General features: G+C 42.1%; 1 protein-coding gene across 1 annotated transcript in view; it reads right to left on the bottom strand.

Annotated features, from left to right (window-relative positions):
• Positions 1–25,081, bottom strand: part of LOC122558080 (coiled-coil domain-containing protein 73-like) — a 132,383-nt gene that overhangs the window by 88,341 nt on the left and 18,961 nt on the right. Inside the window, exons 3-4 of the mRNA XM_043706399.1 lie at positions 12,438–12,509; positions 2,954–3,025 (exon numbers count right to left, since the gene is read on the bottom strand). Coding sequence (XP_043562334.1) covers positions 2,954–3,025; positions 12,438–12,509 — 144 coding nt within the window. The remainder of the gene's footprint in view (positions 1–2,953; positions 3,026–12,437; positions 12,510–25,081) is intronic.

Genomic DNA, 25,081 nt, shown 5'->3' with positions numbered 1-25,081 from the left:
GGGATTTTGTTTACTACATTTCTTTTCAGGACTCTATTTTAATTTGTTTCCATCCACACAAAAGCTTAGGGAGTACACACCTGATAGAATGAGGGCTGAATTTTACTAAAATTTAAATCAGCAGTCAATTCTGACAGGTTTATGGAGATTTCTCTCCATGAGCTCGAGACATTTACTTAGGAAGATAGGAACACAGGAATTAGGAGTGGGAGTAGACAATTTAGCCCTTTGAGCCCTCTCTGCCCTTTAACATGATCATGACTGATTTTACCCTGGTCTCAACTCCACTTTCTTGCCTGCTCCTATAGTCTTTTATCCCTCTCTGCATCAGAAACATATTTCTTTCTTGAATCTGTTAATTGATCCCGCCTCCACTGCTCTCTGGGCAGGGAATTCCAAATTCACAATACTCAGAGATGTAGTTGCTCCTCATCTCAGTTTTGAACCTACCTCCTCTCACTCTATATCTATGACCTCTTGATCAAGACTGTCCAACAAGAAGGAACATCCATTTAACGTCCAACTTATCAGTCCCCTTTAGCACTTTATATACTTCAACCAGATCCCTCCTCATTCTTCTAAACTCCTGCGAGTACAAAGCCAAGCAATTCAATTGCTCACGACAGCCCTTTTATCCCCTGGAATCAACTTTGTGATTCTTCTCTGAACTACATCCAGTGCAACCACATCTTTCCTCAAGTAAAGAGACCAAAACTGGACACTATGTCCCAGGTATGGACTCACCAACGCTTTATTTAATTGTAACAACACTACTTTTATAATCCAGTCGTTTTGCAATAAATACCAGGATTCCATTTGCCTTTCTTACTATATGCTGCACCTGCATACTCTGCATTTGTACTTTGTGATTCATGTACTAAAATGCACAAATCCATCTGCACTGATGAACTTTTAATCTATTTCCCATTTAAAAAATAACTTGCCCTTTTAGTTTTCTGGCCAAAATGGCACAACCTCACACTTAACCACGTTAAACTCCATCTGCCAGCTTCTGGCCCATTCTCATAGCCTATCAATATCAATCCTTAAACTCTTCAGCTCCTCATCACTGCCTGTTTTCCAACCTATTTTAGTACAGGTAGTTCTTCTATAACGAAATGATTATGTCCTTGTGCAACCCACCATTATAGAAACATTGTGCTTTAGAAACAGCGCTTAAAATGTTGGTGTTGTAATAGTGTTAAAGCCAACCAGTGTTTTAAAAATTTGCACTTTAGGAACAGTATCCCCAATTCGTCAATTGCCTTACAGCAAATTCACATGAACAAAATATGCATTATAGCAGAATGACCTGTATTATGCACGAACCTTGCTATGTTACACTCTGTTCCTGCATGTAGATCATTTATACAGATTGTAAACAGTTGAGGTCCAAGAACTGAACCCTATGACAACACACTAGGTAGATTAGATTAGATTAGATTCCTTAGTGTGGAAACAGGCCCTTCAGCCCAACCAGTCCACACCAACCCTCCGACGAGTAACCCACCCAGACCCATTTCCTTAGAGTTCGCCATCTAATTTATCCCGACCCCCTGCTTTCTGTCATCAGCTAATCCTGTATCCAAGCCAATACCTTAACCCCCCCCCCCACTCCCCAGGACCTTCTGGATCAGTCTTTCATGCTGCACCTTGTGAAATGCCTTCTGGAAGTACAGACATACCACATCCACCAGGTCCATCTTGCTTGGAACAGTTAATTTGCTTAGCAACATCCAAACCAGAACCAATCAAAATAAATGTCTGATTAAATGGTCATCTGGTTCTAATGGAGGTTGATACCAACAAGGTTCGATGAAAATAATTTGTATATACAATTGCACCTTTTTTGAAAAAGGGGTCATGGAGGCAGCCAAACTCTGTTACATCCCCATAGTAATGCCCAGACCAATCAGAATCTATCTACCTGGTCTAAGCATTACGATTGAGAGTTAACAATTCATGCTGCGTCTTCATGCCAATAATGGCTTAACCAATCAGCACCCTCTTCTCATGCTATATAAAATGGTTCTCTTTTTCTCCCCAAGTCTGTTTCTGGCATGCTAGATCTGTTGAGTACAAGATGAAAAGCTTCAACTTCCCCTCCTTTAACAAAGAAGCTGCAGTTCTATCAATATTTTGATACATTAGCTAGAACCTTAAAAATATCACTTATTAGTATAATCACACAACACAGGAAATCCTATGCTGTTAGAACAGAATAGAATAGAATGCCTACAGTGTGAAAACAGGCCATTTGACCCAACAAGTCCACACAGAACCACCGAAGAGTATCCACCCAGACCCATTCCCCTACCCTATTACACTACAGTTCCCCTGACTAATGCACCGAACCTGCACATCCCTGAACACTATGGGCAATTTAGCATGACCAATTCACCTAACCTGCTCATCTTTGGACTGTGGGAGGAAACCTACGCAGACATGGAAGGAATGTGCAAAGTCCACACAGACAGTCGCCTAGGCTGGAATCGAAACCAGGTCCCTAGTGCTATGATGCAGCAGTTCTGGCATTTTACCTGCTAAAATTATATTGATTCACTTAAGGTATATATAAAAGTTGTCCAGAATGGACATTAAGTGTTTTAATCCTGAAGTATGGCAAATGCATTTAAGTCTAATGTCATGCATTTAGTTTATGCAGCTACAATCAGTTACCTTTGAAATTATTCTACATGCATTGCAACGAATTGCTCCATCTTACACCATCACTGGTGGGTTTGTTAATGTCTCTCAGTATGAGGCGATGGCAAAAAAAATACAAGTTCTCATAAATTAATTATACCCCATATTACAGATGATTGTTCATTTTCAACAGCGTAGATAGTTTTTACAAAATTAGATTTTAATGATCATAAAATCATTATAAAATCTGTTTGTAAAATCTCATTGTGAAACAAAATGTTTTTTGCAAACACAAAAAAATCGGTACCTGCTTTTTTAGGACAGCCATAGCTTCTTCATGTTGACTAGACAACACATTGCACTGATGCTGCAATGACTCCTGTTTTGCAAATAAATATCAGTGAACCATATTCCATATTACAAGTTACAGGTTAATAAATGAAGCAAACAAACACTTTATTTTATTAACTGAAGAACTTCGTATGCTGGAGATCTGAAACAAAAACAGAAAATGCTGGTCTAGCAGTGTCTGTTGCAAGAAAGCAGAGTTAATCTTTCAAGTCCAGTGACCCTTCATCAGGAATGTTACCTCTACTTTCTTCCCACAGATGCTGCCAGATCTGCAGAGTTTTGCTAACAACTTCTGTTTTCACTTCAGTTATACACTGGTTAAACACAGATTGCAATATTTGGACCTAACTGTCAGTCATAACTATCAGCAATTATTAATTATTGATTTCTTAAATTCTTTCACTGGATATAGGTGCCAGTCTAGATCAGCATATTGGCTGGAAAGATGATGGTGACCTACATATCAAATATAACAATTATTTTTAATCTACCTGTTCGAACATATTATGACATACTTCTGTGGCAGGTGGCTCTTGAACCTGGACCTTCTGGTTAAATACTACAACCGCACCAAATTTAAACTTTGTGGTAGATTATTGAACAAAATAACCTCCAGAGTCTCACGGTACTAGTCAGTGATCATTTATTGAACCAACTTTGGCACAATCTATCCAAGGTTCTGAGATAGCACTCCAACCCAATGACGATTCATCAGATATAAATCGTGTAGATAGCATGTTTCTCAAATTCCAGAAACGCTTTGTTTTAATTATCTTGTGTTTTTTTTAAACATTCCAAAAGTACCAAGACCTCTGTTACCACTCCGTATCTTTCCATGTGCCATCCTAACTCCTCTCCGAAGCGTATGCTTCATTCCCATCCTTGACTGAAACCCATTCCTTTATCTTTCTTGGTGGTATAGTTCATCCTCATTTTCTATTTTCAAAGAAGGTTTCAGGGTTAGTGCTGGTTCAGCCAAGTTGCATTTTCACAGAAACTCTGTCTGCTACATCAGCATGAGCATGTTTATGCATTGTAACTGATTTTTTTTTATCTTACTACTTTCTTGCATAAGAATAAACGAAAAATGAATCTTAAATGATTTATATGATTATTGCTTATGCAGTTAGCTGAAACTCTCTACCTCATTCTAATACCAGCTGGAACTTCATGTTGTTTTAGATTAACTCATGTCATACCTAAATTTTCCCTTAACATTGGATCATATCAAAGAGATCCAGATAACAAATACTAAAAGAAAGACATAGTTGCATTTACTTGATAAATCATCAGTTTCCTCACATCGCTTCATAGCCAATGAAGTACTTTAAAGTACTGTCATTATTTTACTGTTAGAATAAGCAGCCAATTTGTGCACATCACGTTTCCACTAATGGCAATGCAATGACAAACAGGTGATCGGTTTTTGTGCTGTTATGTGAGGGGTAAACATTGGGCAGACACTCAGGAATAACTCCCCAATTCTTCAAAATGGTGCCAAGGAATCTTTAGCTGTCTGAGTGTATCTTAGTTTAATATCTGATCCACAAAAAATGGTAACCCCGGAATGTTGACTGCAGGGAATTCATTGATGTCAAAGGCATTGAATGTTAATGGTTAGATTCTCTCTTATTGGAGATGATCATTGCCTGGCATTTGTTTAGCATGAATACCACTTGCCACTGGTAGGCCCATTTGCTGCATTTACTGCTTCAGTATCTGAGTGTCACGAATGGTGTCGAATATCGTGCAATCATCGACAAACATTCCCACTTCTGACCTTATGATAGAGGGAAAGGTCATCAATGAAGCAGCTAATAATTAATAATAGGTCTGTGATGTCCTCATAGTTACGTGACCCCCAAGCAGTCCATGTCCAACTTCTTAGAGGCAAGTGGCATACAGCCACATGAGATTGGACAGTCTGGTACCAAAACAAGGCTATGGTCATCACATTGTGTACAGTGGTCAGAGATGGATTTGTACTTGTAATGCCTCATTTCGTGACTGAGCTCTGAACCCAGGACTTTAGTCATTAGAGGAAAGGCAGCGAAGGGGCAACATTGCATAACAGTTAAGAATTTGAAAGGAAAATGGCTAAATTTTTGAAGTCAAACATGTGAATATACAGATTTTTTTTTAAAAACAGAAACCTGCAAGTCTAAGTTTAATAGGGTAATGAATCTTATTTGTGCAAAATAGAGCTGTTTGCTGTGACCACTTTTCCAAATGGTTCCACAAATCATTTAAGAGTACAATGTGCACAACCCTCACCACATCTCACCAGAATACATGGAAATCAAATGAATAAAAAACATTCTGAAGAATTCATACATAAATATATCAATTCCATTTTGTATGCCTAGTTTTATTCTCTTTTCAAACAATTTCTGTACGTATTTCTGAAATATCAACTAACACTTCGAATTAACAAATGGTAATCAGTTTTAAAGGTAATTTTTAGTGAGTGGGTAAGGGAGTTAAGTGAAGGGTCAAACAGGAGTTGCTCCTTTACCTTTTCACCCTGCAGAAACTGGTTCTCACTCTTACAGAGGAAGCTAGCGAGCTTTAAGTGAGTATCTGGCAAATATTTAATGTCTAACCTATTCCTGAGGTTTAAAACAGTACAGGAACTGAGGCAGGGTCAAGAAATACATTAAAAAGAAAATAATTGAATAAAATAATTACATAATTAACTAAAAAATACATTAAGGATGGCAAGACAGGTGATATATCACACTGCAATATGCAGGATGCCCTGCATACTAGTATGATTGGGGCAAACATATGTGCAATATTTGCAGTTCAAGGAGCTTTAGCTCAGAATCAACAAACCAGAGAATGACCTATCGATGCTATGATGCTTCAAGGAGGGGTTACATTACCAGGATTGTTGGTTCCAAGAGGTGACCACATACCTTAGGGTAGAATCTTCTGATTTGATCAGTGGTCAGGAACTGCTGAGCAGGGCTCTAGCTGAGGCAAATAAGGAATACGTAGGCATGGAGTGCAGAAGAGTCAGTTTTTGTAACTGCCACAACAGTTTTGAGGTTTTTTTCACTTTGCTTAGATGCGAGTGGGGGCCTGCAAGGTGCATGAACTAACTAGCAATAGCACTGCAGTCCAAAAGGCTATTCAAGTAGGGGAGGAAGAAAAAGAATGTATTCATAGTAGGAAGCACCATACAGAACAAGAGATTGACACTGTTGTTTGCAGCAAAGAGTGAGAACCCAGAAAGATGTGTTGCTAGCCCACTGCCAGGATTTAGACATCTGCTCAAGACTGGAGAGGAAATTACAGAGAAATGGGGAGGATCCAATTGTTGTGGTCTATGTACATACCAATAACATATAGGCAGGACAAGAAAAGAGGTTCTGTATAATCATAATAATCACAATTTGGTACCTCACACCTCGTAAAGTATCTTAAAAGTGATAACCTCTGTATCAGACAAATGAATACATGGCTCAAAGACTGGTGCAGAAGTGGATTCTGGTTCATGAGGCACAGGCATCCAGTACTAGGGAAAAATGGAGGCTATACCTTTGACATGATCAACAGCTGGACTGTATCCTTGTGAGACACATCATTAAAGAAATAGATGGTGTTTCAAAATAAAAAGTGAGAGCAAGGAATCAAATTTGGGAAGGTGTGGCAAGTCAAAGATTAGAACAAGGGTAAAGAGAAAGGTATCAATAGGGGAAATGACAAACAGATCATGACTGAAAAGGACAGAGTACTAATCTAGAGTAAATCTACAGGTAAGCTAGAGGTGACAAAAATCTTAAAAGGACAAAACTAAAAGTTTTGTATATGAACACATATAGCATTCAAACCAAAACAGCATAAATAGAAATACATAAGCATAATTTGAGAGCTGATACACAAGGCATGGCTACAGGATGACATAGACTGGGACCTAAATATTGAACAATTCATGACATTTAGAAGAACAGGAAGCTTGGTATTAGCACAATAGAGAAGGATAACCCAAGTTCAGGAAACCAGGATACAGAAGCAGATCGGGTAGAGATGAAAAATGATTAAGGCAGTCACTTCGAACTCAAGAATGAGAAGCAGGAGTAGGTTATTCAGCTCATCAAGCCTGCTCAACCATTTGACATGATCATAGCTGATCTCAACTCGGAATCAATTCCACTTTCCTGCCTGCTGTCCACGACCCTTAAGTCATCACTAATTAAAAATCTAACTCCTCCTTAAATTACTAAATGTCACACTGCCAACCGCACTCTGGGGTAATAAATTGCACAGATTCACAACCCTTTGCAAGTAGTAATTTCTCCTCATCTCTATTTTAAATCTGCGAGACCTCATCATAAAACTATGATCTCTTGTTTTAGTTTGCCCCACATGAGGAAACATTCTTTCTGTATTTACTCCCTAATGGCGTGGTGGGTCTATCTACAGGACACGGACTGCAACAATTCAAAAAGGCAGTTCACCACCAGGTTCTCAAAGGCAGCCAGGGATAGGCAATTAATGATGGCCCAACCAGCAACACTCACATCCAATGAAAGAATAAAAAAGGTTTGTCAATCTCCTTTAGCATCTTAGATATCTCACATAGATCTCCTCTCTTTCTTCTAAACTCCAGAGAGTATAGGGCTAAACTGCTCAATCTCTCTTCATAAGACCAACCTCTCATCTCTGGAATCGATCTGGTAAACATCCTCTGAACTGCCTTCAATACAACTACAGGGGACTAAAATTGTAGGAGGTAATTCAACTCCTCAAGCCTGCTCCACCATTTGACACAATCATGGCTGATCTTACATCAGAGTCATCACTAATTTAAAAATATATCTCCTCAAATTTACTCAATGTCACAACATCCACTGCACTCCAGAGATTATAGGGATAAACTGGTCAATCTCTCTTCATAAGACCAACCCCATATCTCTGGAATCAATCTGGTGAATCTCCTCTGAACCGCCACCAACTACAGGGGACCAAAATTGTACACAATACTCCAGGTGTGGTTTCATTATATATTCTGTCTGATACTTTTAGAAACTATACTAAAAATATTCTGTGAACTCCTTATTTAGACTATCTTTGGTCAACTGATTTTTCCAGTTAAATGTAGATTAAGAAACTGAAGACAGACAGAGCCCTCGCACATTCAAAGATAGCAGGAAAGAACTCAAAACAAGGAATTAAGATGGCTAAAGAGAGCCACTAAATGTCTTTAGCAAAAATGATTAAATTTCAAGGCATTTTATACATATTTAAGGAACAAGAGGGTAGCTAGGGAAAGGGTAGGACCACTCAATGACAAAATTGATGCATGGAACCAGAAGAAATGGGCAAGATCCTTAATCAATAATTTGTGAAATAACTCTTCAGAGGTAGGCATCCTATCACCAATCACCCTTCATTTACAAATTCTCAGTCTTTGACAATGGCACTGCCTCTCACTGGGACCTAATATCCCGGGCATTCATCCTTTTATGTCACCCAGGCCTCCCTGTTTAAAGCAGATTAACAGCCCCAATCAAGGAACTCAAAGGAGAAGGACAGAGTGAATGGTGAGTCTCAAGAGGGGTATGTTGATATTCTGGGGCAATACCATAAAAAGGTATTGGGTGTTTTAAAAAGCATTAAGGCAGGCAAGTCCCCAGGATCTGCTGGGATCTATCCCAGAATGCTGAGGGTGGCAGGTGAAGAAATTTCTGGAGTCTTGTACAAAATCTTAAGGTCACTGGAGAGATCCCAGACAACTGGAAAACAGCCAAAGTTGTTCCTTAAGGGCAACAAAGATATTTCAGGAAATTACAGGCCAGTAACCTTTATATCAGTGGAGGGAAATCATTGGAGAAAATCCTTGAGGCTAGGATTTTACTCATATTTGGAAAAATAATGACTTGACAATGACAAGCAGCATGGCTTTATGTGGGGAAGGTCATGTCTCACAAATTTGATTGAGCTCTTTGAGGAAGTGACAAAGATGATTGATGACAGCAGCGCAGTAGATGTCTGTATGGGCTTTAGCACTGCCTTTGACAAGGTCCCTCATGGCAGACTGATACAAAAGATGAAGTCATATGGCATCCATGGTGAGCTGGCTTAGTCATATGTGACAATGCTCCTTTAACAAGGTTATGTTGTCCTTGTTTTTATTTTAAGAGGAATTGTAGAGGCAGAGGTTCCAATATATCTGGAAATATCTATTTGAGAAAACTTTTAAGTGTGTTTTTAAAACGCTTGTGCAGTGAAAGGGGAGTGGCCAGTTCTCCCAGTTCAGGGTTTTTTTCTGGTCTGGGAACTCAGAGAAACTGTTGGACCCAAAGAAACAGCTCCATGCTGATTCTCTCTCTCTGTAAGAACCGGTGTTTTATTTTACCTTTTTGCCAAGGGGTGTTTATAAGACGTTGCAGGTATTTGTAACAGCTCTTTGTTAAGTTGCGATTTTGTGTCGGTTGGATTTTCAAATATTTATGTTGTTATAAATTTGGTTTTCTTTTCTTCCTGTGTAAATAAATTGCTTTGTTTCAAACAGAGGGTTTTGATCAGCTGCTGGAATATCCACCTTACATCTGCTTAAAACTATTCGAAGAGTTAGGGTCTGGGCTACCTTCTTGAAATGTTTTAAGGGGGTTTGGCATGGTCCATAACATATAGTAGACAGAGAGTAGTGGTGGAAGAGTGTTTCTCTGATTAGAGATCTGGGACCAGTGGTGTGCTGTGCAGGGATCAATGTTGTTTGAAATATATACATCAATGATTTGGAGGACAATGTAGGTGGTCTGCAGGTAGTAAGTTTGCAGATAACACAAAGATTGGAGGAGCTGCAGAAAATGTGAAGGATTGCCACAGGATACAGAATATAAATAGACTGGAGACTTGGGCAGAGAAATGGTAGACGGAGTTTAATTAGGACAAATGCAAGGTGATGCATTTTGGCAGGTATAGTATAGGAGGGAAGTGTACAGTAAATGGAGGAACTCTTAGTAGCATCAACATACAGATGGATCTAAGCATATAGATTCACAATTCCCAGAAAGTGGCAACACAAGATGGTCAAGAAGGCTTATAGCATATTTGCTTTCACCGGTCAGGGCACAGAGTATAAAAATTGGCAAGTCATGTTGCAGCTATGTAGAACTTTAGTTTGGCCACATTTTGAATATTGTGCATAGTTCTGGTCATCACACTACCAGAAGAACGTGGAGGCTTTGGAGAGGGTACATAAACAATTTACCAGGATGTTGTCTGGTTTGCATAATATTAGCTATGAGGAGAGATTGGTCAAACTTGGTTCGTTTTTACTCAAATGTTGATGGATGAGGGATGACCTTATAGAAGTTTACAAAACATGACAGTCATGGATAGAATGGACAGTCAGAGTCATTTTCCCAGGGTGAAAATGTCAATTACTCGGGGACATTGGTTTAAAGTAAAAGGAAATAAAGTTTAAAGGAGATGAGAAAGGCAAGTTTTTTTTTACAGAGGGCAGTAATTGCCTGGATTGTGCTATCAAAGGAGGTGAGGGAGGTGGATACAATAGCAATGTTTAACAGATATATGAATAAGCAGGGAATAAAGGGATATGGACTGCGTAGAGGCAAAAGGTTTTTAGTTTAGAAAGGCAGCATGTGTTGGCGCAGAGTTGGTGGGCTGAAGGGCCAGTCCTGTGGTGTACAGTTCTTTTGTTCTTTGTTCTAAAAGAATATTACCATTTATTGCAAAAGAAGTTGAATACAAAAGTACAAATGTTGAGCTTCAATTATACTGGGCAATGCTGAGGCCATGCCTGGAGTACTGTGAACAACACTGATCTCCTAAATTAAGAAAGAATATAAATGCGTTCAAAGCAGTTCATATAATGTTTACTCAACTAATAAATGAACGGACAGACTGTCTTATGAGGAACAGTCTCGGACTATGTACACAGCAGTTCAGACAAGTAAGAGGTGACTTGATTAAAATATGTTCAATCCTGAGCGGTCTTGATAGGGTGGAAGGGATGTTTACTTTGTGAAAATATCTAGGGGTCACTGTTTAAGAATAAGCAGTCACTCACTTAAGTTAGAGCTGGAGATATTTTTACTCAAAGTGAACATTTCGAATTCTTCCTCAAAACAAAGGGGATACATAGTATTTAAATATTTTTAAAGCAGGAATAGGTAGATTCTTGATAGCAAGAGAGCTAGGCAGGAGTAATCAGATCAGCCATGATCTTAATGAGTGGCAGAAAAGGCGTGAAGGGCTAAGTGTTCCTAATTTACATGTCCCTATGTTCACTGACAATCTTTTCTCCAGTTATGACCATCATTCACAGCATAACATTTTTCTTAAGTATCTTTTTGGATATTTTCACTTTATTTAGTCATTTTGTGCAAATCCTTTCCTGCTCATTCCAATTTTCAAACTAATTGCATTGTAGCACAAACAACTTTCAACATGCAGCTACCACAACAGTTTCTCATTTACCCTGAAAACAATAACTATTAACTTATACTCAGGCTTAGATCCAATAAGTTCAACTACCCCTCCCATACAGTAAGATGCACACCACCCAGATCATCAAACATATTAGACCCCAAGAACAACCACAATCCCATTCTTCAAGACCTCCACGCAGCCAGCAAATACTCACTGAAGAGCTGAGGATAATGCACATATTCAGGAGAGGTCTCCAGGGAGTGAATTAGGTTTGCCCTCACCTTACTGAAAGCAGTTGTAAGCAATGGGGTAAGGGGAAAGCTGTCACAAGCGCAAAGGAGAACTGTGAGGATACAATCAACATTTACGTTTCTCTTCTTGTGTTATTGAGAGCATTTGCTACAAATATTCAGCAATATCACAACCTGAAAGAATACAGATTAGGTGCGAGAAAGTGAGATTAGAATGGATGGCTAGTCTAATCAGCCAACAAAGACATGAGTGGACTCTGATGTAACTTTGATGTAACTATTTTCTGTAGTATAAAAAGAACATTTTAATAAGATACTGGCTACTTTCTAATCCAATCCACAGGATTTTAACAATCTGTATTGAGGACAGCCCAGCCGTCATGATGCTGGAAGTGGGCAATCAGGATCTCAAGCCTTCCAGTTACAATTTTGCTCAAGACAAACTTATCAATGATCTGGAGTATGGACAGCAAATTTCCAAAAACGGATTCTACTTTACAGTAGTATAGTACAGCTCCTAGCTAAACAGCATTAGTACAAGATGTGCTTTCTGAACAAACAGTTGCAAGTTTACAAGGATACAGTTTACAGAAAAGAACATGAGAAAACAATTAGAGAGATAAGCAGTTCTTATATCATAAAAATTTTCAAAAACAAAAGAAACTATATCACTTTTTTTAAAACACCTCACTGATAGTACTCAAAGAAGCTACCCTCTTATGAATGTGTTTTTGCATGATGAGCCCTAATATGAAACAATATTATCTGATAATAAAAAAATACCTTTTGCCACTCTAATTCTTGCTTTTCCACCGCAAGGTTTCTGATCTGATCTTCATATCGACTTTCTGCAGCCTTAAACATAAAAGATGTTATTTTTCAATAAATTTGTATTAAGTAGTATTCTAATAAAATTCAAATTTCGATTGTGTCAACATTAGTTTGACCTGCTATATGAACACGCAAAACAATTCAATAATCTGAACTGACTGTAATAATGTCTTATGTGCTATATGGCCTTTTACGATGATAATAAAATATAAAGTTTGCAACACTGGTATTATAAAGAAAACAATTTTTACTGAAAGCTACATCACACAAAACTGTAATTATTCCTCCTCCACTTCCCCAAGGTGGGAAAATAAAGCAAATTACCTCATGCACCTTCTGATTTTTTATTTAGAGGTAGGAGTACAATCTTGTGCAGTGTTATTTATACAATGTCATTAGAGAGTGCTGCTACCATAACAGTGGAAATTACACACAAGATAAAGCACTTAAGCATTTCAAAGTGCAGAATAAAAAAAATGCAAAGAAAGGTCACATCTCCTTGTTCAAGTTTTGTAGAGATAACTCAATAGCAACGTTTCTTTTCATCTTTTTGTAGCCACATATAGCACAAAAGCAGAACTAATAAAATTCATCACTCTGTCTATGTGACAAAGATAATAGACTGTCTACATTACACAAAACCTGAATTCACTCTGCTTGTTCTGCTCCGCTGAGCAAATTTTGTCAAACTTCAGTAACTAAAAGGTACTTTACTCTTCAGCTGACCGATTTTGCTTTTGGAGATATATACCAGACACCAGTGCAGTACTGAGGGAGAATTGTAGTTGCAGGTGCCTCTCCTTGAATGAGGTTACATCTGCTTGCTTGTGTTGATCTTTAAAAATTCCATGGAACAATTTAAAGAATAAGGCAGAGTTCTTGAGTGCGGTTAATATTCTTCTCTCAATTAAGTTGACAAAAATAGGTTAATTGCATATTCATCTGATTGCTTTTTTTTTAAAAAGGATCTTAGTATAAGCAAAATGATTGCCATGTTCATCCACACAGTAATAACAAAAATAAATTGTCCATGCGACATTTTTGGATTTCCAGAGAAATATGCTGTAGGTTGTTTATCTTTTAAAGACAACTTACAGGGTTACAAAGATAGCCCACATTCTTTGAGGTCAGTAAAGTGATGGTATTGAAATAAATAGGCACAGAAAATCAGAAAAGCAATACAACTAAAAGACAAAAAATGTACTCATCATATTATTTTCCTAATCAATGTTTTATCCTAGATCTTAAACATTTAAAGGGTAATTTCTGAAAACTTCTACAATTAAACATATTGAAAGCTGACTGTTTCTATAACATATCTTCAATTTGTCAATTATTTGGTGGAACAATTGCATTAAACATTAGGTTGAATCTTACACAGCTGCTGACAGAAGAAGGTTTAATCAGATGGCAGAATACCCTGCCACATTCCTGCCTCCACCAACCAGGTTAGGTACATCATAATATAGTCTATGGACAGCTTTTCCTCTCTGCTTCCAATCAGAGTCATAGAATCATAGCGATACTCAGCTCCAAAATAGACCCTTCGGTCCAATTCATCCATGCCGACCAGATATCCGAAATAAATCTAGCCCCATTTGCTAGTATTTGGCCCTATCCCTCTAAACCGTTTCTATTCATAAACCCATCCAGATGCCTTTAAAATGTTGTAATTGTACCAGCCTCCACCACTTCCTGACACCACGTCCTACCTTCACCTTGCCCACAATCCCACCGTGACCTATCATGCCAAAATCACTTGCACTGTACGTGCCCTCATTGCCTCTGGTGATCTCCCCTCCACTGCCTCCACACTCAGTCCCACAGCCCCACACTGCCCAGTTCTATCTGCTCCCCAGGATCCACAAGCTCAACTACGCCGGCAGACCCATCGTCTTGGCAAGCTCCTGCCCCACCGAACTCACCTTATATCTCCACTCAATCCTCTCCCGCTTGGTTCATGCACTTGGTTCAGGCACTTCCCATCTACATCTGCGACACCAACCATGCCCTCCATCTCTTCAGTAACTTCCAGTTTCCTGGTCCCTAGCGCTTTATCTTCAGTATGAACATCCATACTTCAGAAAGATGGCCTCCAGGCCATCTGCTTCTTTCTCTCCAACATTCCCATCCAGTCCCCCTCCACCAATACCCTCCTCTGCCTCGCTGAACTGGTCCTCACCCTTAATAACTTTTCCTTTAACTCCTCCCATTTCCTCCAAATCCAGGGAGCAGTTATGGGCACGCGGATGTGCCCCAGCTACACCTGCTTCTTTATCAGATATGTCAAACTGTCCTTCTTCAATAGCTACACACCGTGCCCCAACTCTTCTGCCGTTACATCGATGACTGCATCGACACAGCGTCCTGCACCCAGGCTGAATTGAGCCAGTTTATCGATTTCGCCCACAACTTCCACTCCACCCTCAACTTCACTTGGCCCATCTTGGACACCTGCCTCCCCTTTCCATCTCCAGCAATAGTCTCCAGATGGACATTAACTACAAACCCACAGACACCCAAAACTACCTGGACGACACCTCCTCCAATCCAATATCCTGTAAGAACTCCATGACAGTCTCCCAAATCCTCTGCCTCTGCCACATTCCACTCCCAAGCATCCCAGATGTCCACCTATTTCAAACATTGTTTTTTCTTCCCTCTGTCATCCAGACAGCCTCCACCACACCACCTCCATTTCCCATTCCACTGTTCTAAACCTCCCCTTCAAACACAATAAAGACAGAGATCCTCCTTGTTTCACCTACCACCCCACCAGTCTCCACATTCAATGCAGCATCCTTAAACACTTCCACCAAATCCAACTAGACTCCACCACTAAGAACATCTTCTCCTCCCCACCTCTCTCTGCCTTCCACAAGGACCGTTCCCTTCGACAGTCTTTGGTTTGTGCCACTCTCCTCACCAACCCCACTGAACCCCCAGGTACCCTCCCCTGTAACCAGAAAAGATGCAAAACCTGCCAGTGCACCACCCCCTCACTCGATCCAGGGCCCCAAACAGTCCTGTTAGGTGAGACAGAGGTTCACCTGCCTCTCTTCCAATCTAGTTTACTGCATCAGGTGCTCCCGATTTGGTCTTCTCCACATCAGGGAGACCAAATATAAACTTAGGGAATGGTTAATCAAGCATCTCAGCAGGGTTCATAGGAGCCAACCAGACTTCCCAGTTACCGCCCATTTTAATTCCCCTTCCCCTCCCTTTCCAACATGACCATCCTTGGCCTCCTCCATTGCATGAACCAAACCGCAAATTGGAAGAACATCATCTTACCTTCTGCCTGAGCATCCTGGAGGACTCCACACTGAATTCTCCAATTTTAAAAAACCTCCCTTCCCTTCCCTTAACTCCCTTCCCAGCCCCTCCCCATCCCTTCCACTCTTCGCAGCCACCTACCGGATTCATTCCTCCCATTGACCAACCAGGTTGTACCCTCAGTCTGTCTTCACCTTTCCCCACTTTATCACTCTGTCCCCAACACTCCCTTTATCTGCAGCTCCCTCTTCACCTCCCACCAGTCCTGAAGAAGACTTACACCTGAAACAACAACTTCTCCGCCTTCTGATGCTGCCTGGCTTGCTGTGTACCTCCAGCCTCCTATCTGTCTATTTTGGATTCCAGCATCTGCAGTATTTTTGCCCCCACCACTTCCTCTAGCAGCTTATTCCATACACGCACCATTCTCTATATGAAAAAGTTGCCCCTTAGGTTTAAGGTGAAAGATTTGAAAGGGACCTATGCCCTCTAGTTCTGGACTCCCCCACCCCAGGGAAAAGACCTTGTCTATTTATCCTGTCCATGTACCTCATGATTTTATAAAGGTCACTCCTCACCCTCTGATGCTCCACGGAAAATAGCCCCAGTCTATTCAGTCTCTCTTTATGACTCAAACCTTCCCACCTGGCAACATTCTTCTTAAACCTTTGCTGAATGCTTTCAAGTTAATTGAAACCCTTTAATTAATTCATTTAATTAATGCTCTCTTCAGAGTCTCATCGTCCCATTGCTGGTATTGTTAACGCAACATTGGTAAGGCCACCACGTGAACAGCTTTGCAAGAAAATCTCAATGACCTCATTGGCTCCCAAAGAAGAGGGTACTGCTGAAAGAAAAGATCTCCTAATTACTTACATCTTTAATTAGAATCCTACAATAAATATGCCAACAAATCTTCAAGTAGTTCCCAACGTGCAGTTGACACCTCTCTCCCCCACCTCCCCACAAACCCCATTTCCACCATCACCTCTGCCTGTATCCCTTCTCAATCGATAGCTTCAGGTAGTCCAGTAGTAGTCAATGCCTCCTCCTGTGGCACCTGATTGGCCAGCAGCTCTCAGCAGGCAGAACTTCTGGCCCGAGTGTCCCCAATCCCAGTAGAAAACGTGTCATTGGTCAGTCAAGTGCCTGAGTGGCAGGTCTCACCAGAAAGAAAGAGAAAATATGATAATTCATTATTTTCAAGCCGCAACAAGATCTCACTCAATGGACAGAACCTTATAGAGTCTGGGAAAAGGGGTTAGTGAGGTTTTTGGCACAATTAGACAATTCCAGCAAGGACTGTGTCAATGTTGGAAGCATCTTACTCCATCCACTATGGATTTGTTGAGTGCGAGGCAAATTTTTCATTCTGTGATGGTGAGTTATTAATGAAAGGGGTTTATTGCCTGTTAAACCTTGTTAATAGCCCAATGTGCGTCACTGATATTCAGCTTCCTATCTTACTAAATGGACCAAAGAAACTAGACATAGAGAAATCACAACATGAAAATCATTGTGGGTACCTGATAACTTCAGCAAAACGTGAGGACTGCAGATGTGGGGAGCTCATCACTTGATCCTTCATGTTGTGCATGAATAAACAACAACTGGGGACATAATCCAAGAGCAGCCTTGCCTTTCATGGGGAAGTAAAGTCCAAGAAGACAGTCATTAATCGGGGTCCTGGCACAATAAGTCAAGAGCAGTCTTTGATATCAATTGGGAGATTAGTCACTGTTAAGCATCCGATCAGGATGATCGCATTCAGGGGTTCCACATCTCTGAAATTCATGGGATCATGGTCTGTCCTGTGGATACTTAAGAGGGACAGGTGTATGGTTTTCCCTCTGGATCAATGCCTCTTGCTGCTACTCTATTTCCTTTTGAAGAAGGAACACCTAAAGTGCTGACCAGGTTCCCCTGTCACCATGCCTTCAGACCTTAGGACCAATGGCTAGGCCATGAAGTGAACGTGTATGAAACTCTCCAGCAGACCGCGTTCTTGACCTGGTTCTCCATCTCAGTCACTGGTGTGGATGTGCGTATCTGCATATGTGTCACTGTAGAGAGTGTGACACTTGCCCTGGCACATCTGAAAAGATTGCTGACCTTCTTATGGCACTATGGCTATTCTTCTGCACCCAAGAAACAGCACTCATCTCAATGAAATCCAGAATAGGCTGCCAGGAACTGCCAGAGTCCTATAATATGTCATCAAATCTTCAACGACTTTCACTTCATGTAAACTGGCTCCTCCCCTTTAGCACTGCATTAGGTGCCCTGCGATATCATCCAAACTGGCAGCAATGAGAGCAAGTAAAATGTCAGGCAGCAAGTCAGTGCCTACCTGTCCACCAATCCCTTATTCTTTACGTTCTCATTGGCCCGTCATCCACAACTTTTCTCTTCATATCCCTCCTTCTTGTATTTTCCTCCACTCCAGTGACTCTCCAGGGACCCTATTCCTCGAATTCTTGAGCTCTACTCCATACCTCAAATTCTTTTGCTCCTTAACTAGTGGTCATAGACTACAGAACAGTACGGCACAGATACATGCCATTCAGTCATGTCTTCAGACATGTAAACCCTAAACAATGGAACTTTTCAAAAACCCAGTCATTCTGCCAACAGTTTCTTCAGATCCAAGATGGCGGAAGCCGGAGTCGTCAGCTCCATCCGTTTCTTTTCTTATTCTTCTCTTTGGTGTTTTATTTCCTTCTTTCTTCTCAGCAATGTCCTGAACTACTGGCCTCAGCACAGACCTGTCATGGTGATCTCTTGGCTCTGCATGGCGGCCTCTCAGCCTCGCACAACTATCTCCTGACCCGGTGCAACAGTCCCTTGGTAGCCCCACTGGCAGTCTCTCAGCAGCTCTGCATAGTGGTCTTTCAGCCTGGCGCAGCCTCAGCATGGACTTCTGGCTTCGTAATGATTCCAGAGTAGTCTCCTAGCCTCGAGATGAAGCCCGGCATGGTTTGGATTTAAGGTCATGTGCAGATGAGAGGCTAGATTCCAGCGTGGACTGGGTTGGAAGGACTGTTATTCTGAACTTTTTATTTCCTTAGTTTTCTAATTTATTCCTATGATCTGTAACAGTGGACATCTTATATCTTTATTTTTCTAATTTTTCTCCCCTAAGAATTTGTATTTAAGAATCTGTACCCGGGCACCATTGTACCTAGGATGGTACAGTGGCAACTTGTAAACTTTTCACTCTATTCTTGTGGGTACATGTGACAATAAAGCTAATTCTAATTTACCTTTAAGATACAGCTTAAGATCTCTCTCTTTGAAAAACCGTTTGATCTTGGGGTGCTCACCACAACCAGGATCCTCCACAGGTGCCTTATTTAAACCCCAGCTGCATGCTAGTTCAAGCAATTCAAACCAGGAACCAGCATTCAAAGTTTTCTGAATTAGTGGTGCTGGAAGAGCACAGCAGTTCAGGCAGCATCCAAGGAGCTTCAAAATCGACGTTTCGGGAAAAAGCCCTTCATCAGGAACTTCCTGATGAAGGGCTTTTGCCCGAAACGTCAATTTCGAAGCTCCTTGGATACTGCCTGAACTGCTGTGCTCTTCCAGCACCACTAATCCAGAATCTGGTTTCCAGCATCTGCAGTCATTGTTTTTACCTCGTTGAGTCAAAGTTTTCTGCTTGACCATTATTAAACAAGATTGCCAAAGGAGGTCACAGCACTCGAAGCTGCCTGTCTGAATGGAGATAGTCATCCAAATCAAGGCAGTGTCACCAGAGTGAAAGAACGCAGAATAATGTAAGCAGGTTAAAGACCTCTGTGCTCTGAAAGAGTATATACCACATCTTCTCTCAATTACCACGCACGATTACACACACACCTTCCCATGTGACATGACGACGGTTTGCAAACTGCAAGTACTGGCCGTAACTCAACTTGTATCAGTCCTACCTTTATATTTGATTCTAATCACTACAATACAGCATGGTCTGTCCCCTGATAAACCTCCACCCTATTTCCACCCTTGACATTTACTGGACTGATGAAGTGAATCCCGTGGACTGAGATCAGATGATACCCTAGCCTGATTGTGATGGAAATCTCTGACTGATCTTAGTCCCATTTACTCAACCAGGAACTGCTCCCCTTAAACTTGCAAGCGTGGCCACTTGATTGAAGCACTTGCAGCGTGCTGCAGGCATATGCTGTCAGTGTGACATCACAGTGCCATGCTGCAACAAGTCTAGCCCCTCCAGTGTTCAGTACAGCTGTAACAGACTGCCTGGCTTTCTGTCTCAGGTAAGAAACAAGGCAAGGTTGAGATGCTGTGTGCACCCAAGCATGGGTAAAGTGTGTGAATGCCGAGAACCCTGTGTAGATGAATGAGATGTGTGCGTGCATGTCACTTTGTACATACTTTGTACACTGGGTCCTAAGCAAACTCCCTCCGGTAAAAAACCACACAGTAAGTTACCTGCTACACTGGGTCCAAAGCAGACCCTCTGCAAAAATTAAACTGCAACCTACCTGCTCCACAGGGTCCGAGGAATGATCACCTAACTGAAAGCAGTCACAATCCACTCCACCAGACCACTCAAATGTAAGAAACCTGCTAGTAAGCAGGGTACATGTGCTGGCCTGCTAGTAAGACTGAGGACTACATGGTTTCAAGATCCCCCTTCCTAGCTTACTCCTAGCAAATGTACAATCTCTGGAGAACAAGATGGACGAACTCAGATCACGGCTCTGCTTCCAGTGTGAACTGCGGGACTGCTGCACACTTTGCTTCACAGAAACCTGGCTCAACCCATCCGTTCCCAACTACACACTTCAAGTTGATGGTTTTTCTATCCATCGTATGGACCATACAGCGTCCTAAAGCAAGACAAAGGTGGAGGGGTTTTCTTTATAATCAACAACTTCTGGTGCACGGACATTGCAACCCTGAGCAGCCACTGTTCCCCAAAAAACTTTAATTCCTCACCATCAAATGCCACTCTTTCTATCTACCACAGGAGTTTACCGCTGCTATACTAATGGCTTGCAAGCATGGTCACTTGGTTGAAGCACATGCAGTGTGCTGCAAGTATATGCTGTCAGTGTGACACCACAGTGCCATGTTGCAACAAGTCTAGTCCCTCTAATGTTCAGTACAGCCTGGCTTTCTGTCTCAGGTAAGAAACAAGGCAAGGTTGAGATGCTTTATATATACCGCCACAAGCAAAGGTTGAGGAAGCTCTGGATGTTGTGAAACTTGAAAGGGTTCAGAAGGGTTTTACAAGGATGTTGCCAAGGTTGGAGGATTTGAGCCATAGGGAGAGGTTGAACAGGCTGGGGCTGTTTTCCTTGGAGCATCGGAGGCTGAAGGGTGACCTTATAGAGGTTTACACAATAATGAGGGGCTTGGATAGGATAAATAGACAGTCTTTTCCCTGGGGTCGGGGAGTCCAGAACTAGAGGGCATAGGTTTAGGGTGGGAGGGGAAAGATATAAAAGAGACCTAAGGGGGAACTTTTTCACGGAGAGGGTGGTATGTGTGTGGAATGAGCTGTCAGAGGATGTGGTGGAGGCTGGTATAATTGCAACATTTAAGAGGCATCTGGATGGGTATATGAATAGGAAGGGTTTGGAGGGATATGGGCTGGGAGCTGGCAGGTGGGAATAGACTGGGTTTGGATATCTGGTCGGCATGGATAGGTTGGACCGAAGGGTCTGTTTCCATGCTGTACATCTCTATGACTCTATGTGCTGTACTCCACCAGTAACACCCTGGAGATGGAACACCCCGAGGCCCTGTTTATTGGAACTGGTGACTTCAATCAAGCCAATCTAAGAAAGTTGTTGCCCAGGTACCACCAGAACATTTCCTGCTTCACGAGGAGCTCAAACATTTTAGACCACTGCTACACCATTGTGAAAGATGCCTACAGCTCCACCAACCCCTGCCCTCATTTCGGGAACTCTGACCACAATGCCATGCTTCTTCGTCTGGCTTACAGGCAAAAGCTCAAGTAAGAGACCCCCTCGCAGATACAAGTCCAGTTCTGGTCGGAGCAGGCTGAGGATCAACTCCTGTGCTGTCTGGAATCAGCTGATTGGGCTATGTTCAAACAGTCCTCAGGTACCTTGGACGAGTACACCACCACCATCACAGACATTATCAGCAAGTGTGTGGAGGACTGCATACCGAGGAAGTCAACTTGGGTCTTCCCCAACAGGAAACCCTGGATGAATCAGGACATACAGAACCTGCTAAAAACCAGGTGTGAGGCCTTCAGATCAAACGGAAGGAATCCAAGTATAACCTTCACAGAGCCATTAAGACAGCCAAGGACCAATACCAATCCAAACTAGACACCCAGAAGACAACCGACGACTATGGCAAGGACTGAATGGCATTACATGTTCTAAAAAGAGACAGTGCAAGATAGCAGACAATGACACATCCCTCCCAGATTGTTTCAATGCCTTCTATGCTCGCTTTGAGCAGAATTTCAGCAAAGGTAACTCCTATTCCAACAAGTTCTGGCGAACCTATCCCAACAGTCACTGCATCAGAGGTCAGATCAGTTTTCCTTCATGTGAATCCAAGGAAAGCATTGGGACCAGACAGAGTACCAGGCTGTGCACTCAGGACATGCACAGATCAACTGGCAGAGGTCTTATCGGACATATTCAATCTCTCCCTGCAGCAGGCCACTGTGCCTGCCTGTTTCAAGAGGGCCAACATCATCCCTGTGCCTAAGAAGGCTCATGCAGCATGTCTCAATGGTGCTTTAAAAAACTGGTCATGACATTAATCAACTCCAGCCTCCCCACGACTCTTGACCCACTCCAATTTGCCTATCGGACCAACAGATCCATATCAGATGCCATATCACATGCCCTTCACTCCTCCCTAGAACATCTTGACACCAAGAACAGCTACATAAGAATCCTACTCATTGACTACAGTTCAGCCTTCGACACTATTATCCCCTCGAGACTGATTACTAAACTTAGTGATCTCAGGTTAAGCCCCACTCTCTGCAACTGGACCCTCAGTTTCCTGACCCACAGCCCATAATCAGTGAAGACTGGGGACATTATTTCTTCCTCACTAACACTCAACACTGGAACCCCCCAGCGGTGCATACTCAGCCTCCTACTGTACTCACTGTATAGTCATGACTGCGTCGGCAAATACTAGACTAATGCCATTTACAAGTATGCTGATAATACCACCATAGTCTGTCGAATCTCAGATGGCAATGAAACAGACGACAGACGGGAGGTGGGAAACCTGGAAAAATGGTACACTGAGAACAACCTAGCTCTCAATGCCGGCAAAACCAAGGAACTCATTATTGACTTTCAGCGGGATGTTATTCATGCCCCCCCTACATATTAACAGCACAGAGGTGGAACGAGCAGAGAGTGTCAAGCTCCAAGTAGTGATCATTCACAACAAGCTTTCTTGGACCTTTCATGTGGACGCACTGATTAAAGGCCCAACAAGGTCTCTTCTTCTCCTCAGGCAGTTGAGGAAATTTGGTATGATAGCGAATACCCTCGCCAACTTTTACAGGTGTGCCATCGAGAGTCTTCTGTTTTGGATGTATTACCACCTGGTATGGCAACTGTACCATTCAAGATCGGAGATAGTTACAGAGAGTAGTGAACTCAGCCCGGACAATCACAAAGGCCAACCTTCTATCCATTGGATCTATCTACCAGGCCCACTTGCAAGGAAAGGCCGCCACCATTCTCAAAGATGTATCCCACCCTGGCAATATTTTTCTACAATCTCTACCATTGGGGAGAAGGTAGAGAAGCCAGAATGCAAGTACCAGCTGGTTTCAAAACAGTTTCTACCCTCCTCATAGAATACTGAATGGACTCACAAATTCTTAAAATTCGCCTGTATCTATGTTTATGTTTTTGCCACTGTTTACCTAATATTTACTTATCTGTGATACTTAACATTTTGAGTGCGAGCAGCAGCTGAGTTTAAACGAACCTGGAAGGCTACAGCTAAGGTAAGACAGTTTGTTTTAAAATTACTTACCGGTAGTGGGTAGTGGAGTGTTTTTTTCTCTTCACAATAAGAGCGGGAGCAGCAGGGGGAAGTGACGACGATCAGAGGGGCAGCCGGGAAGGAAAGCAGTGAGTATATAAATCAGGAAGGCGGCTAAACCCGAGACTCTACAACCGTAGTGTCTCCCACCCGCCCTCCTCCTCTAACCCCCTTACTAAGTACTGTTTATCTATTAATTGGTTTTTTAAAAAAAAAGATTATACCAGAGAGGTATCAGGAAGTATTTTAACTCAAACCTGTGCAAAGTAATAAAGTAATTAACTAAGTAGAGATGACTGGTCAGGTGGTGTGCTGTAGTATGTATGATGTGGAAGCTGGCTGGTCCCATTGTGAACGGCAGTGACCACATCTGCAGCAAGTGTTAGTTGCTGGGAGAACTCCAGATCAGAGTTGATGATCTGGAATCGGAGCTTCAAACACTGCGGCGCATCCGGGAGGGGGAGAGTTACCTGGACACTTTGTTTCAGGAGGCAGTCACACCTGGGAGATTAAGTAATTCACATCCAGTTAGTGATCAGGGACATCAGAGTGTGACTGTAAGTGAGCAGGTAGGGGGAAACTGAGTTCAGGAGTGTAGGAGCCTCAGCCCTTGATCTTGTCCAACAGGTATGAGATTCTTGCTCCCTGTACAGATGAGGAAAAGGGCTCTGGACAGGATGAGCCAGCTGACCACGGCACCATGGTGCAGAAGGCCATTCAAGAGGGGGGAGCAAAAAGACAAGTAGTTGTTATAGGGGAATCTATAATTAGGGGGACAGATAGTATCCTTTGCAAGACGGATCAGGAGTCTCGCATGGTGTGTTGCCTACCCGGTGCCAGGGTTCGGGACATCTCTGACCGGCTTGAAAGGATATTGGAGCGGGAGGGGGAGGATCCAGTTGTTGTGGTCCACGTTGGGACTAACAACATAGGCAAAGCTAGGGTGGAGGACCTGTTTGAGGATTATCGAGCACTAGGAAGGAAATTGAAGTACAGGTCCTCAAGGGTCAAAATCTCCAGATCACTGCCCGAGCCACGTGCCAATTGGCACAGGGATAAGAAAATTAGGGAAGTAAACACGTGCTTAAGGGATTGGTGTGGGAAAGAGGGACTCCACTTCATGGGGCATTGGCAGCAGTTTTGGAACAGGGGGGATCTGTACCGTTGGGACGGTCTCCACCTGAACCGATCAGGTACCAATGTTCCAGCGAAGAGGATAAATAGGGTGGTCAGTAGGACCTTAAACTTCTGAGTTGGGGGGAAGGGAAAGTGAAAGCGACAGGGAG

Source organism: Chiloscyllium plagiosum, chromosome 16 (genome assembly GCF_004010195.1).
Source record: "Chiloscyllium plagiosum isolate BGI_BamShark_2017 chromosome 16, ASM401019v2, whole genome shotgun sequence".
Classification (NCBI taxonomy): Eukaryota; Metazoa; Chordata; class Chondrichthyes; order Orectolobiformes; family Hemiscylliidae; genus Chiloscyllium; species Chiloscyllium plagiosum.
The sequence above is the reverse complement of the archived record's forward strand: the minus strand, read 5'-3'. Positions and strand labels throughout refer to the sequence as shown.